Source organism: Falco cherrug, chromosome 3 (genome assembly GCF_023634085.1).
Source record: "Falco cherrug isolate bFalChe1 chromosome 3, bFalChe1.pri, whole genome shotgun sequence".
Taxonomy (NCBI): Eukaryota; Metazoa; Chordata; class Aves; order Falconiformes; family Falconidae; genus Falco; species Falco cherrug.
Window position 1 is genome coordinate 98522972 of NC_073699.1, and position 17168 is coordinate 98540139.

Genomic DNA, 17168 nt, shown 5'->3' on the forward strand with positions numbered 1-17168 from the left:
TGTATGATGACAGGAAGAAAGAGAAGGAAACAGGGCAGATATAATGGTGGCCTGAGGGCAATGTTTTCCCACTGTCATGCCGGATGTGCTGTGAAAAAATAATTCATATTTAATAAAGGTCATATTGTGTTCTAACGATATCCTCATCTTCTAAAATTAGTGGATATCCAGCTTTTCAGGGTGTGCTATGCCAGCTTAGGTATGAAAGTGAGGAAGAACTGGCCACTGAGTAGGATCAGTACACCTTTTTTTGCAATTTATCTTTAAAATCAGCAGTTCTGCATTATTTTTTAAGAATCACTGTGCAGTTCTGTATGGGCTTTTTGAATGGTTACAGGTACATGTGGCTGTACCTGTTTGAAAGGTATAGCATGTGATTTTCCTTGCCATAGAAAATGATGCTTAGTGCAGAGAGGTCTGTTTAGAGGAATAGAGTAAAAGTTAAGAAATATAACTCTTTCAGAAATCAACTGCATGTTTACAGTAAGCAGGAAATGCACATGAGGTTTAAAGTACATGTGACTAATTACTGCTAAAATATTCTAAAGAAAAAAATTAAAAGTGGAATTAGGGCCTTATACATATTCAGGGAATAAGGACAATATTATAAATTAAATATTTTGTACTTTTATTTGGCCTAAAGATGAATGTTTTTATATTACATACAAATGGCAGAAGTTGATTGATATAGGTGTCGGGAATTAATTCCTCATTTTGTACTGTTGCAGCACAGGCACAAATAAGCACTCGCTGTCCCAAGATGTGACAGGAGACGTTGAAGACTGGTCTGGCATCCATACACTGGAATAAAGAAGGCAGGGGAAGGGGGTGAAAGAGAGGTTTCGTATAGCTGCATATGTTGAACAGAATGATCTTATAGGAAGCATATTCTACAGGTTTCACAGTCCTAATTACATGGACTTCCCTCTTAAGTCAGCCCCCTTCCTTGTTCCCTTCCCCCTTGTGCTTTTATCAGCTTCCTGAATTTCTGCTTTTTGTTCGCTCCTCACTGTCACTTTGATGTCTGTGCATCCTTTAGGTGGGTTTTCTTTGTTTGCTTGAATAAGATACTGTATCCTAGGTGTCATCTGTCAGTTCATTTTTACTGTAGGCATAGGGTTTAGTCACTGATGGTCACGCAGTATGTGCTTTCTCACTCATTTCTATGGTCTCTTGTGTTTTTTTGTCTGGCAGAGTAGCTTCAGTAGTGCGTATTTCTTAGGTAATGGCTGATTTTATTGCAGTGGCTTTTTGTTCTTGGTGTTTGGTTTCAATATGGCAAAGCCTTCTGTGCCTGTTTTAAATTTCTTTCTCCCGGTTGGTATTGTTTTTCTCCTCACAACTTGTTTGATCTGGACTGGACGTGAGGAATCCAGAATAAAGGGTTGTATCTTATTTATTAGCTCTGTTCAGCAATCTGAGTTGTCAGTTGCCCTTTTCCTCCACCCCTGCCCATCTTCACTTCTCTTACTGCTTATCTCCTTTCCTTCCATATTTCTCTCTCGTTTAGCGCTCCGCTGATGCATTAGTAACATCACATGTCTGCTCCATCCTCTCTCTGCTTTGCTGCGTGGCTGTCTGCCTTCTTGTTATGTATGTGTTGAGGTGTTGGGCAAAGCAGCTGATAGACCTACTAAGTTTTATACTGCTTTAGTGATAATGATTTCCCCTCATAAGCAGTGGGTGTAAAACTGTGGACATCAAATAAGGAAAAAGTCCTAGCTGTTAATTGCGCCTTTTTTATGAAGATACAGATGACCCGGTTCGTTATGTTATCCAGTGAAAACTTCTCTAGCTGTATTTAATCCCAATAAATAAATCTATTAATCTCTATTAATTAAAATAATTTATTAATCTAAAGGCATTAAGTTCTTAGATCTTGCACACATGAGAAAAGCCCTGCTAGTTTTTGCACAATATCTTTAAACCAGCCTAATATAGTACTTGAAATATTATTGTTGCAGTCATTTAGATCAGTTTGATTTGAATAGCAAACTTGAAAAAATCAATTTATCTGTTAATGCAGGCTAAACCAATACAAGCACCAGTTAAAACTACACTGTTACTTCATGCTGGTGTTGCCATTGATGAATTAATGGCTAAACTGCAGAAATAGTTTGAGTGAACATGGTTGTCATTATGGCTTTAGCTGGTGCTGATGATATGGTGCCTGTTGGTTTTACACCTGATGTCAACTCTATGCCAGCTGCAGGAGGACAGATGATGCTGATCCTCTTTAAAACAAACAAAAAGCACCAGCGGGTTTTCTTCTTCAGAATTGTTTCATCTGGAAGAGTTATTTTTGTATCCAGCCACCAGTGTTTCCTTGGTGTGGCAGTGCCAATTTGATCTAGTACCATAAAATCAGGTTTATTGTTTGGGGCAGTGATGGTGTCCGTTGACTTTGCAAACACTGATTCAATAGTTTAGACTGGTTGTCTTGAAAGAATAAGCACGGTAAAAACTTGGATGTCAGAGTAAAAATTTGAAAACTACTGATATGTTATGATCTGGTAGCTTCTGTTCCTATTAACAGCAAATAATGGCTTCCATATGGAATACCAAAATTCTGTAATTTAAAGCATGAGACATTCCACAGGGGTGAACAAAACAAAAAAGTAAACCCAGCCACACTCTTCTATCATAGTTTACAGACTGTAAGGAAGATAAGGTTTTGGTTTTCTTCCCATCTGCCTATGTCATACGGGTTGCTCTTCAAGGTTTGTCTTTAAATGCTTTAAAAAATAAAACAGAGATGTCAAAGTTCAGAAATCTTGTTCTGAATTAGCAGTAAATTTATGGAAGTGCTTTGACACTATATGTAAAGACAACCTTTATTCCACCTTCAATATTTAAAGTTGCAAGTTTGAACAGTTTGGAACAATTCTGCTAGAAGATGGCACACAAGTCGGTCAGCAAGTCAGTGCGAGCAGATCACCTTCCAGGACTTTCTTTTTTCCTCCAAAAAATTTATCTTAAATATTTTTCAAGAAGTTTAATTACAAATCTAAAAATCAATATCCTTTCTTTAGAACTGACATACTCAAAATTGCCTTACCTCTGCATCACAATCCATGTCCTAACCAAACTGTTTTTCTTTTTCACGTAAGTCAAAGTTTCACATCATTTGTAAAAATGCTGAGTGGAAAAAACCACACGTTTATATTTCAGCACTTAGCACAAGATGCCCCGTTTCTTGTTATATAATGCCATTCCCTGACAGAAAATGAGGTATTTTAATTGTGAAAATAGTCATATATTCTGAAAGTACTGCTTTATGGTTTGCCACATTGTTCTGTTTGAAATGTAGTATGATTCTTGTTTTGGTTGTCTTTCTTTTATTGTGCCTGTATAGTTGTTACTGTCCATTTGACTAAATTTAAAAGCAACCCATTAATTGAACAACACTATTGTAAGACAATATTATAATGTAGTTTGAAGAGATCTGTCTTACAGTATTAAAAAAAGTCTGGAAAAGACAGGCCATTGCTAATGCTGCAATTTAGCTTTACTAGTAACTAGCACTGTTAACGTGTTCAACTTTTAAAAAGGATGATGGCATCTTTGTTTTGCATGTGAGAATAAATAGGGATTTTTTAAAATAAGCTGGCTTGTAATAACTGATACTCTGTGTGTAATGAATATGCAGGACTGTGTGTGTTTTAAAATTCCTCAGCTGGTAACATGTCCCTTAATAGCTGTCTGTTAGCAAATTAGACCCCTCTCATGCTATTTTATAGAAACTGTTTGGATGCTCCTGGATGCTGATTTGTTAGAATGAATGGTTCTTCAGATCTTGTTTTGCTAATCATATCAAACAAAAGTGTTTAGTCGCCACTGAGATTTCTAAAGATAGTCTGTAGTGTGAGTAGTTTTGGGACTTTAACTGAACAGTGTTGAACTGGACTGGATTTGTAATCTAATGGTCCTTTTTCTCCTTAACTTCTGAGAGTGAAGAAATAAAACCAGCAGTAATAGGATGAACGAATAACAGGGATTTTTGCTTGCATGGAGATGAATGACAGAAATGGAAGAGGAAATAGACTAAATCGTCAAGAAACAATAAATACTGTTTTCTGTGTGTGCTACTGATTTAATGATTGGCTTATGGTCTTTTTAAAAGGTTACTGCATATGAAATTTTGACATTGTAAACCAACTAGGCTTCTACATGAGGAAAAGAGTGATTTCACTGGCAGTCCTGAAGTTCTCACTACTTGAAAATTTAGGTTTAATTTGTAGAATTTTTCCCCTGTTAAAATAAAACAGAAAGAAATTGAGGAAAAAAAAAAACCCAACCCAAAACCAAAACCAGCCCAGTGCTTTCTTTTTATTTCTTTTGTAGTTAATCTCTAGTACTTCTATATTGATTGAGCCTGCTCCAAACAGGTAGACATGTTTTAGCGTAATGTGCCTCATGTGTATCTTTGGACACAGAATCTGGTTTTGTTGAAATAAGGGATATATTTATTTCTTGTTTAAAGTGTGAAATTTAGGCTCTGTTAAAAGCCCCATTTAAGTTTTACTAACCAGGCTTTAATGTTCTTAATACTATCAGAAAACCACTGCTGATAGCCAAGGAAGAGCTCTTGCAGTTGATTGCAATAACACTCACAGGCTTTGTGCTTTCAGAACTTTAGTTTGGTAATGAATTCAGATGAGAGAGGACTGGTGATTCGGAATGGCGTCTGGCATCAAATACTTTAAATATAACTTGAATTTGCAAAATGTTCTCCTTCACTATTGAGTAAAAATGTTTTAAGACTTCTGATGGACATAAAAGTTTTAGTTGCGACACATTTGTAAAGCACATCTGTTATCAAATGTAGTTTACGTAATGCATACTGAATGCCTTACCACGTGGAAGAGATGTGAAAAAAATCAAATTCTCTTTCAACTGGTTGCATGATTTTTTTCCTGAAAGGTATGTTTTCTCTTTTCTCTTTCTGCTTGAGCAATCATTGCTTATATTAACCAAGAGTTGCATTAAAGTATGTCTAAAAAAAAAAAGTCCACTTAAAGTCTAAGATATGTCACTGTCAATGTAAAGCAAGTCAGATTACACTGAACCATACTGAAACGATGAATCTGCAGCTCATTCCTTTTGGCTCTGAAGCCTGTAGGACTTTTTGGCAGGCTCTGCCTCTCCCTCTGGAGAAGGAGGTATAAACTGCATGTTCAGATCAGAAGACTGGTTATTCTGAAAACAATATGTAGAATAAACCCCTCGTTCTGTTTTAGTTAGTAGGTAAGACTATAACTTGTTCACATTCGGGTTTTTTGAGGCAAGATTTATTTAAGCACTGAACGGTATTGTTCTGCTAGCCTGTGTAGCTAAAGATGGATATAGTCTAGGTGAAGAATAGTTTCACTAAAGCAAGAGTTTGACGCTTGAAGGACAAGTAGAAGCTGATACCTGCCAACTGAATTTCCTTGTTGTGGAACCCATATTTTCAACATGTGCACGATGTGTTGTGACAGCAAAACAGTATCTCATAATTTATTTATAGATCTATGCATGCACATAATTTGATCTAGTAGGCAAAATATCTGAGTTGTGCAAAGGTTCAGATTAGCTCTGTTCTTGTAGCAGAAGACATTTGCCTGTCTTTGTGAGCCTTCCAGTTCCAAAGCAAAAGTGGTTATCTTTTTGGAATGGAAAGTAGTAATTAAATTGTTCAGTAGATCGATTTGTACTTGGCTGATAGGATGTTATTAATCTTGTTGGGGACAGTTTCATGGACTTCTGCAAACCTGAACAGAATACTGCAATGCTGCGGTTTCTATTTTAAGTGCTCTGGTTTTAGATTTGCTACTGATCAGTTTTTCCATTTGGAAATGAATATTTTTGAGGTAAGACAAAAATAAAAGTAATTGGAGAGTGTACGCATTAAATACAACTTGTCATGACAGGAGACCAGTGATGAGTCATTCAAACTGTTTTCAAGTACAATTTCTGTAATAGTGGGATTTTTCTAGTGTGTGGCTAGATTTTTAAAGCCAGATTGTCCTCATAAATAAACCTATATCTACTAAAGATACATGTGATATTGTCAGGTTTATTTACAGTGAAAATAAATACTTTGCAGCTTACTAACAGATTTATTGTTCTTACAGTACCATGAGTGGTGGATTTACAGTGAGGCAGGAAACAAGCACGTGAGCCCAGATACTTGCCATTTTGGTTATTTCAACTTACTTTCTGTGCTAGTGAGGTTCTGCTTAATGTTATCCTTCCCTTGTCACCTTTTCTCCTCTTTCAGTTGGACAGAAATCTGACTAAAGGAGAAACAGAGGAGTTAGAAGACTAACCCCCTTGTGCCTGCCCACCCCCACCCCCGGAGTCACTTTACTAAATCCTGTCTTCTAGAAGGACAGATATCATGGCTTAGTGTTCTTGGGACCGTAAATGAAATTGAACCAGAAAACTGGAAAATGGTGAATTGTAGATTTGTTAAGGCAGTAGTCATTAAGTATGGGCCTGGAGGAGAGAATTCCCCTGGTAAAGCTTTTGCTCTAACATTACCATGCACTGCAAGACATGCATTTGCACATCTGAAGGTAGGAAAATACTGAGGCAAGCGTGGAAAAAAACCCCTAACATGTTGTAGAACAGTGTATCTATGATGGGTTTGACTGTAGTTAAAACCAATTAAAACAATTCTAAAATTGTTCCTGATTCCACATTTGCAGGCATGAAAATGTGTCTGCTCTTAATTTGAAAAAAAAAAAAAAAAAAAAAAAAAAATCAAGAAGTAGGCAAATGCACTCAGGATTCAGGATGTTTTTTAAGAGAAATAAAATGGCCAAAAGCATTCTTACTGTTTCGGAACCGCAGTAGATGTAGTTCTAAAATGAGAGTCCATTCTGCTGCTGTGGACCCCCTTGCAGAGGAGTCCTCAGCCTGGTGTATTTTTAAGCTTGCAGAGAATAGAGCAAGGTGAAAGCAATCTAAAGAATATGTGTCATGTAGCTGCTGTGTAGGATGTTCTGTTTGTTTTGTTGTAAAAAAGGTACAATTGGGCAGGGCAGGATTTAAGCTTTTATACAAAACTTCAGATGCTCTAAGCTTGTTGGAACCCCTACGTTAATTAGCGTGGGCTGTATTAACTGCTTAAAAACTCAAACCCAGACTGGTCCATAGCTGGGACATGTGCTCCTCTGCAGTAGCAAGCCACTGCTCTGCCTTAGAAACGTCCGTCGCACTTTACAAGGCTTTAAAATGTAGGAGAGAGCTGAAGAGAACTGTGAAGGTCAAATAAATACAATAACCTTTTGTTCAGCTGTCCTGAAAGATCCTAATTCTGCCAGGGCCAAATATGCTTTTCACACACTGTAAGGCATATGACTATAAAGTTTGGGTGATTATTTTTTAAAAAATCCTAGATGTATTTACATTTTTAGAACCAGATTCATGCGTTTGCTGTTTGGTGGAGCGTATTTTTAGTATCTGTTAATTAGGATGATTTCCTGGTAGCCATGTGAAGTTTGGAGTTACGTGGAAACCTTTACCCAGGCTGTTTCCTGTCGCGCTGGTCGGAAGCTGCTTCTTCCTCCAGGTGCTGCTTTAGTCCCTGGAATCTTGGCATACACAGGCGGTTATTTTCAGTGGTTTATTCTGATGTTTATTTAGGCTTATTCTCTATTTTTCAAGCATCTCAAGTAAGGAGCTTTTTAGAGGGAATTTCCAAGGTAAGCCAACTTGTTGAAAGTGCTTATTGGGCAACTTAAGAAATAATTTCTGTGCACTAGTAAAAACCTTTGCTTTTCCTCTTGACTGGATTATTTCTGGGCTAATTAGAGTTTTCATATTCTGATGCAATCTATAAAAACACTGGTTAGAAATTATCAAGGAATACATACAGTCATGTGTAATGACTGATTTTTTTTAAAATGAAGAAATATTTTAATAAAAATAGCATTGATAATTGTAATTTTAGTAAAATATATCTTCATGAAAATGCATGCTTTTGAGAGATGTCAGACTTATTTGGAACGATGTATATTTTTTCCACTAGAGATGATCTTTCCATCAGTGAAGTCCAGTGAAATCCTGACTTCACGTTCCGGTGAATCAGGGCTTAGTTTTTTTGACTGTAATTATTTGAATATAACTTTGGTTTAAAAAAATGTACTTTGTAAATAAGCTGTTAAATCAGAGTTTAAAAACAATTATATCTTGTCGTTTTCACGTGTTTTCTTTTCACTCCTATTTTGAAGAAAGACTGTGCACCTAATTCAGATACCTTAGAATTTTTTTAAGTTTTGCCAATGGTCTTTCCCCACTTGTCAGCAAAATGTCATGCAGGAGTGTGCTGAACCTCCTCCCTTATTATCAAAATGTATTCTAAATTCAGTCAAGAATAATTCAAACATTTAATTCAAATATTTCGGGAAAAACTGCATCCTTTGAAGCACTCCCCAGCATCTTGTCTTGCTTTGATATTTTTACTTGAAAGGGTCTATAATGAGGCAGTGGCAAGTATAGGTTGCTGAGTTATAATGCACTCATGTTACTTGTCTGTCGGTCTTCCCTTGCCTGTTCTTATTCTGATTTTTGAAGGCTTTCAGTTATTTAGTGAATAGCCAGCTTACTAATACATCTTCTGCTTTCTGTTTTTATGGTTTTATTGTTCTGATTTGTGAATGCTTTCGGTTCTTTAGTGAATAGCCAGCTTACTAATAGGTTTTGACAGACTCACCCAATATTCTTGTAGCCAAATTATGATGTTACAGTCCGGATGGATGGGCAACGAGATGGATAAATGACTGGTTGGTTTAGATGGTAGCATTTAATGGGTCATACTCCACCTGGAGGCTGGTAACAAGCAGCAGTGTCTTCCCTGGAGGAAGTGATGGAGGGCACGCTCACCGAGTTTGCAGATGACAGCAAATGGGGAGGGTCAGTCGATACAGTGAGAGCAGGGCTGCCATTCAGAGGGATCCAGAGAGGCTGGAGGAGAGGGCTGATAGAGAACAGGAGAAGTTCAACAGGTACAAATGCAAAGCCCTGCACCGGGCAAGGAAGAGCCCCTGCAGCAAGAGCAGCTGGGGAGCAGCTCTGCAGGATGGCCCCGGGGCGGTGGGTGGGCAGCGAGCTGGGTACCAGCCAGCAGCTGCCTGGCAGCAGGGGAGGCCACAGCATCCTCACCTGTGTGAACGGGGACGTGGCTGGAGAACCAGGGAAAGGATTATCCTGGCCTGCTCAGCATGTCTACATGCTGGGGCCAGTTTGGAGCCCCCCAGTACAGGAGGAACATCATAATTCAGCTACATAAATATTGAAACTGCTTGAAACTTTTATATCTTTAGTGAAAGCAAAAAACCTGAGAGGAATACTTGCGTACATTTTGTGGTCCAGTTGAATGAGTCTACAAAACGCCAGACGAACTATAGAAGGGGGGAAAAAGGGAGCATTTATCTAAGCTTCAGGTTTTGGGTTACTCGGTATCTTTCCCTCTTTACAGCAAATACATTTACGGATTCTAGTTTACGTGAAGAACTATAAGGTAACATAATAAATTAGTTGAAGGAAAGTATACTGATTGTGTAACAGTATGAAACACCAAAAAGCCATCCATTTTGGACAACTTGACATCTTTCACTTTCACTTTACTTCTAAGGGATGTGTTAGCAATCTAAATAACCAGTGTTCTCAGTTGCTGTTAGTTTTTTGTTGCTGTTGTTTGTTTGTGTTTGTGGGGGGTTTTTTTGTCGTTCTTCTAATTTGTTTTATTTGTAGGGTTATTCATTCAGGAGATCCGTTGTGCATAACTGGAAATTTTTTTAGATTACAGTATAAAATGGACATTTATTTTGTTGGTTGGATAGAAACTTTAGGTACTGTGGAAAAATTTTCATTTGTGGGAAGTGTCACTCAGGCATATGAATGGTACCAGAAAATGGTGTCCTTTACACTTGAGGCATATGGTTGTAAGCTATTGTAATTTATTCCTCTGGAGTTCGGATTCTTCTACTGGCAAGTTCAAGTTCAAATATACTTAAGATACAGAAGGGGGAGGTTCTGAGAAATAGAGTTAATTTGTAAATAAAAATATTTTATAAAGACTTTAAGAAATCTATCACGAGGTCTTGGCTTTAATTAATTTAATCTCATATTAGGAATACAGTGTGTGGTTAGCGCATCTTCTAGCTGCAGAAGGGTATCAGAAATGTAAATTGAGATGTGCAAACATGGATGTTGTGCCAAATAATAATATTATACTCCTGGTCTTGTCTTAAATTTCTAAGTCTGTGGCCTGTCTGTACAGCTATGTGGTGGTGGGTTGGGGTTTTTTTCCCAGACAAAAAAAAGGCTGGGGGTGGAAATGTCTGTAGGGAAAATCAGTGCTTTAAGGTACTGATTTTTGGGGGTGTGGGGTTTTTTTGGTTGGTTGAGTTTTGTGTGTGTGTCTGTTTTTTGTTGTTATTGAACTTCAAGAGCACAGGCCAGTCCTTTTAATGGCTGGAATTAGCTGGTACATCTTTCCAGGTCCTGTTAGCTGCTGTAGGCAGGCTCCACAGGGGCAGAAACAGATGATGACTGTGGCTTATTCTCATGCTGAGGTATTTGGAGAAGTAGAGCTGTCCCCTGAAATTTCCTGATAAATTCTCACGTGGCTAGAGGAGGCGAGGCCAGTGTAGCATCTCAGTAGGGGTGCCCATCCCCAAAGGCTGCATCAGGCTGGGGTGACTGATCGCGGGGTAGAATTGGCTGCTGTGCTTCAGTGCCTGCGTGATGAGTGCAGGGCTGGGGAGAGCGCGTTGCTCAGCACTGTTGGAGAAAGTGAGGTTTTGTGCATGAGTGCTGCCTCTTTGCTTGGGCTTTGGAGGAGGCAGGCTGCAGGTTGTGCCACGACTGCAAGGGAGGCGAGCTGTGGGTTAGCCATGGGGCTCTTCCCGGGGATGGTGCAGAAGGCTGTATGTCAGCACTCGAGTTCCCAGTTTTTAAGAAATACTTTGCCTACATTTAGTTCTGTTCTTTTAAGTCATAGCTGGTGTAGAATGGAAGTTGCCTTTTATTTGGTTATCATGGCAACTCCAGTGAGTCTGCATGGAACTGTGAATTAGCATTTTCTGTGTAGTCTGTCTTTTTTTGTCCCTGCGCACAGCAGTGCGATTGAGAAATAGGTGCAGTTACTAATTCAAAGGTACAATTTTATAGTGAAAGGGAAAATGTGATAGTATTTTAAGTGTGTCAGGTCTCAGTCTGCATCCTGGGAAGTATTCATATGTGGACAGGAACAGTGTATGATAGTATATGGATGATACTTTTGTCTGTCTTAGAAGTCCTTTGGTGCTGGTTCTATTCAGGCTTTTATAAACATGTAGAACTGCACTTGAGATGTGGAAAATGTAATTCTGAATAGCTTTGTAAAAGAAACAATACACCCATTTTCTGTGGTTTCATGTTTGACTGTTAGCTTCATCTAGCCATCTTTAGCATTTCTGACAACAAACAGAAACCTGAAATGTAGCAGTTTGGTTTTGCTTAGCCAAGCAACTTTTATTATACCTGGCAGAGTATGAAATCATGCAGCAGGGCTCTTGATGTTAATTCTCTATAACTGACTTTGGAGAGCAAGCCTATGACAATTCTTCAGCTAGCGTATTTGAGTTTCTTCAGAATGTGTCAGCACAGCAGGCAGCTATTACCATTTAGTTTTGGCCAGTGACAATTTCAATAGAATCATAGAATCATTTAGGTTGGAAAAGACTTTTGAGATCATCAAGTACAACCATTAACCCAGGACTGCCAAGTAGCAAAAGGAAGAATCAGAGTGCAGTGTTAAGAAAGAAGTTCTATCAGTCTCAGATGTTATCCGTGTTTTGGGGTTAAAAATATCCTGGGCTACCATTATAGAGTGCAAAACTGTCAGAATATATTATGAGAAAGACAGGAAATTTCTGTTGTCAGTGAGAGCCCTTGGCTTTTTTTATTATAATTGAATAGCATTTCTGCATCATACACTATTTTATTAATAATTGCTCATCATTCAGGACTGTAGTAAAGGAGTTGCTCCAGGGAGCACTGAGTTATTGAACACCACAGTGTAATTGATAATAAAGACATGTTGGCTTAAAGGAAAATGCTTTCCTTATTATAGAATGATGTTTTACTTACAAAATCTGCTTTAAGAAAAAAATTATTCTTATGTACTGATGTTTTAATGGATATTTGGTGTGTCAGTCCAGTTTTACGGCTCCTTTTGGCAGCTATCACAGCTCAGTTGCTTCTGTATCTGCTCTGTGACCTTGATGCAGGCAACAGAGTGAATTGCTGCTGTCTGATGTTTTTGCCTGGCTTAATAAAACATGTTCTTCATTTGGATAATAATCTCCATAATGGTAAATGCTTTTAATGAATGTCCTTATTGTAAAATATCATGAACATAACATTTTCCCTGGAAGACTGACATTATGCTTGTCCTAGAAAACCTTACGTTCTTTCAGCATTTGTCTGTATGGGTGCCATAGTCTAGCTCTGTCTGTCTGGTGTGTGAAAGCTTGGACATTTTTTACCCAGCAGTATTTGTTGGAGCTTCCCCTAATGGGTAGAACAGACCAGACCAGCAGCTCTTCTCACCACCCCCATCCTTTCCATCAGCAGCTCAGCTAGCAAATTCTTTTTTTATTATTGTAAACGGCGAGCTCATGAGACCAGCTTAGAAAAATGAACAGAGAACTTTGAGAAGAAGGGCTCCAGTTTACATATTCCTCCTAAAAAGCAGGGTTTTTCCTAAAGCATATTCTAATAGTGGTCTGGCTAGAGTTAATACTTCAGTAGCTACCACGTCTTTTTGTTCTAGAAGATGTTATTCTTCACTAAACTGCCCAATCATTTTCTTTCAACATCTTCTGGCCAGTCAGTGACTCCTGTGGAGCAAAGCAGGAGGGAAAGAGTTCTTTAATGGTATTTGGTCTGGTAGTTCTTTCACTGTAGGAGGGAAGAGGAGCTGCCAGAGACCCAGCACAGATACATACAAGCGAATGCGGTTGTCAGTGTACGTCTGTACAAGTGATACAAGCTGGCCCTTTCTGCTTGGTGTCCTATTAGTAATTTGGCAGTTGGCTCCGCTTTTTTGGTGCCAGTATCATCACTGTCTTCTGGCACATTCTTTGCTGCTGTATTCAGAGAAGACCCTCTGTATTGGTGTTAGTGACTGTGTGGTGGTGTCACAGGGAACAGTACTGTGTGCCTGCCTCCTGTGGGCTCAGGCTGCCTTCACAGCTTCCGTGCACTCCTACCTGCACTACAGGCAGGATAGTCTTCTAAGGATTTTTCTAGTCTGTCTGAAGGCTAACAAAACCAGAATGTCCCACACATATATTTGTATTTATATGTATGTACATATAAACATACATACATATATAACTTTCCACTTGTTTGATGGTGGAAGTGGGGTAGAAATGCAACATTCAAATTAAAAATATTGCTTTTGTGTGTCTGGGGTACATATGAAAGCAGGAGCATCATTATCTGATAGCTTTTTTGGCAGAATTCTGAAATCCTGAATGTCGATGGACAGATCTTTCAGATGTTGGCACTTGTACAGTTCAGGAAATCTGCATCTTGCCTCAAGATGAATAGTTATGACATTACTTTAATGTGAAGGTTATGCTGCCTAATATAGTATTCTTGTCCTTTCGGTTTTAAAATATAGTTGCAAAGCGCAGAAGCCTTCTTTTGTAACAGCTGGTGTTAACAGTCTGTAGTAAGAATCTGTCAGTATTGAACTGGTTCAGTAGATTTTAAATGCTGAGAGTCAGGGGGACATACATGTAGCATTTTATTTGTTTGTTTGTTTTACACTCAGCTGAGCTAGATGCTGAACATGCACAGAAGGTTTTGGATATGGAGCACACCCAGCAGATGAAGCTAAAGGAGCGTCAGAAGTTCTTTGAAGAAGCCTTCCAACAGGACATGGAGCAATACCTTTCTACAGGATACTTGCAGATAGCAGAGAGGCGAGGCAAGTTTTAAAATACCTTCTGTGTAATCCACAAACTCACAGCTTGGAGAGCACTAAGGGGTCAGAGTCAGCAGCGGGTTTAATGCTTATAGATGAAGCTTTGCCATGTCTTAAATTCTAACTTGGTGGAACTGAAACTTCAGATAAGCTTGTTAAACAAACTTTGGGTTCCAGGGGAACTAGATACCGTAGAAAATCAGTGAGGCTCTCTGCTCGTTGCCTGAGGAACTGCAAAGCGCTGAAGTACATCTGCAACAGCGCTTTTCTCTGCAGCTGCAGGGTGCACCCATATCACTAAAGGTATGGGTGGAGGGGGTCGCTTCTGTCCACTGGAGTTCCAAAGCCTGGGATTGTCGCCTGGCAGAAGGTGCCCCTGAAAAATTTGAGAAGTGCAGAGGAAACCTCAGTGTTGCATTTCAAAACAGTTCTCAGGTGGTAGCTATTTCCATTGTCTACGTAACATACAGAGTATAGGATTAGGACATGGGAGATTAGGTTAAGTGCTCTCGTTATGCGATGACTCGGGTAGGGCACCTCCTGACTCGGTAAGCACAAGAATGCCATAGAGTACAGACACTTCTGTGTGGGAAGTATCCATCTGTTGGGCCAAAACGCAGGAACTGTAGGACTAGAAAGAAAGCAAGTGGGAGATGGTGTCACTCATGTGGCAGGAAAAAATGCAGAGATTCTGTCCTTGCTCCGTGACCAGTTCTGCTATAATCTGTGATCTCGGAGCAGAGAATACCATCCAAGATTTTCATTTCTCTGCGTGAGTGCTATGAACGCTCATCTGCAAGATGCTCTAGATTGATTGCTAGAACAGTCTTCTGAGAAGTGGGATATGTAAGTCTAAATTCCTTCCGTCTAGGAAGGAAGTGCGTTTGGATCTCCTGCTTTCTGTATATATATAGTCCACTTAGACTAAAAGTGGACATTGTCAGTGGCTAGTACTGGACACACGGCTCTGTTAGAGGGTTGGGGTACCTAATTTTCTGAACCTCAGCTTGGCAGTGTAATGCAGAGCCCATGTATATCAAAGAAACCGTGTTGATGAAAGATTTGATCCTGCAGTGCGTGCAAAACTACAGGGCTGTAGTATATTTGAGAAAAAAAACAATCAAATGATGGGATTTCATCTCGGTTCATATATGAAGGCTTTCAATAGTGTAATTCTTAAATTGAGGTGAACCATTAAACTGTTCATGGTAATATTTGATGTTACATGTGCAGCAACTGGACTTAAATCTGTGTAGCTCTGAACTTGTTTTGTGTTTGCATGTTTTATTGTTCAAGGAAGAAGATGCTCATCCAAGTACTTAATCCCCTTGTGAATTGTCAGTATTGTATTGACAATAATAAGTGATTTGCCAGAGTAATAAATATGAAATTCCCACGCTGAGAGCAGATATTGGGCATCAGCCTAGGTTTTACATACTACTGTCATTTATTAGACTAACTGAAAGAGGAAGAATGGCTGCTCTCTGTGAACATTAGTCCTTATTTATGAATTTCCATGTCCCTTGTATATTGACATTTCGTGATTGTGTGCTTAAATGGGTTTGTTTTTCTCTAAAAAGACTTTCAGTTGAGGGAATTGGAAAGGAGTGTTGCAAAATGGAAAGTTTCAATCTTTGCCCCTGAGCCCCATCCTAGCATATTTCTGATAACACTACTGCTATAAATATTGTTGCTAAAAATGTTTTGCTTTACAAAAACAGTAATGGACATCAGTTTCACAACAAAGATTGCACAGAGTGCTCTTGGATTTGGGTTGAGATTGCTGCTGAGCAGCTCCTGTGGGTGTGCTCCTTCCAGATCTAGTTTAATTGTTAGTAATGCGTACTATTATAGCAGCTCCTGAAGCCTTTATAGGTAATAACTCATGTAGCTGATTGTCAGTTTGCTCATTGCGCTGTTTTTACTGCAGAACCGATCGGAAGTATGTCTTCCATGGAGGTGAACGTGGACATGCTGGAACAGATGGACCTAATGGACATGTCTGACCAAGAAGCTCTTGATGTCTTTTTAAACTCAGGAGGAGAAGACAATAATATGCTTTCTCCCATGCTGGGTATGATACTAGTAATGACAGCGTGCTTAGAGACAAAGCGATAAATTGCCAGAATTGCTCCAATTTGTAATGTCTGATGTTATCTTATAAAACATTACACTTCATGTAGATGGAATAGTTTTCATTAGTGGTTTTCAAAACACTTAGTTGCAGTACAAGAGAGCTTGCTGCAAAACTACTTGATATTTCTGGACTGTCTTTTTTTTATCAAGTTACTAAAGTTGCATGTTATATTTATCACAGTACGACTAGGTGATGTGTTACATACTGCTTTTAAGGCGCATTTTTTCTTATTATAAAGATAATAGAGGACATTTTAACAAACATAAACAGAAAACTTGTGGCAATTAGGTTTTTATTTTTAAGACTGCTTTCTTAAAATTTGTCCAGAATTTTGGCATTTTGAAGTAAATTCAGACCAGTTGTATAGTGCAGGATCTTCAGTGAGAGATATTAATAGTTAACCCAGCAGTTCATATATGTGTGTATATATATATACATAAATATAAATTTAAAACATGACAATGTTCTGGAAGCTCCTGAATAGTGACTCTGATACTGCAGTTCTTTCATGTAGCCTTCTTACTGCTAGCAATGTTAGTTAAATTGGATTAAATTAATCTTAATCCGAAATTTTGTTTACATGTTCTGATGAACAAAACCAGATTTACGTTTTGCAAAGATGCAGCATGATGAGGGATCAACTTAAAGCAGGGAATTAGTAATACTGGCTACCTTATCCACCAGGGAAGAGTGTTTTCTTAATTAAAAACTTCAGTACTAGAATGCCTTTTCCTAAAAGAGCCAAAATGAGTTTTCTTGGGGCAGACGATGAAGCTCCTTTAATGTGTTTCTGATTTCTTTTGAAAATACAGGTTGAAATATTTTTATAAATGTACTTAGAGTGAAGAAACAGTATACTTTAAATCCTGTCCTATATTTTGGGATATGTAAAGAAAATTGTTAATAATATCCTGGGGTAATTTTCTTCCTCCCTGTGTGACGTGATTATTACCAGCCATGAACACGAAAAGCTTATGGTGAGTAGTCAGGGCACACTTGACTACTAAAGGTTTTTTGTGGTTTATTGCAAAAACTGGGAGTCAGATGGCTGGTTTTGGATAG

The 17168-nt window shown here is 38.6% G+C and overlaps 1 protein-coding gene across 2 annotated transcripts in view; it reads left to right on the forward strand.

Moving 5' to 3' along the window:
* Window positions 1-17168, forward strand: part of DTNBP1 (dystrobrevin binding protein 1) — a 72536-nt gene that overhangs the window by 52104 nt on the left and 3264 nt on the right. For both annotated transcript variants that reach the window (XM_055704457.1, XM_055704456.1), the window contains 2 exons: window positions 13817-13972; window positions 15900-16043. In XM_055704457.1, the coding sequence (XP_055560432.1) occupies window positions 13817-13972; window positions 15900-16043 (300 nt within the window). The remainder of the gene's footprint in view (window positions 1-13816; window positions 13973-15899; window positions 16044-17168) is intronic.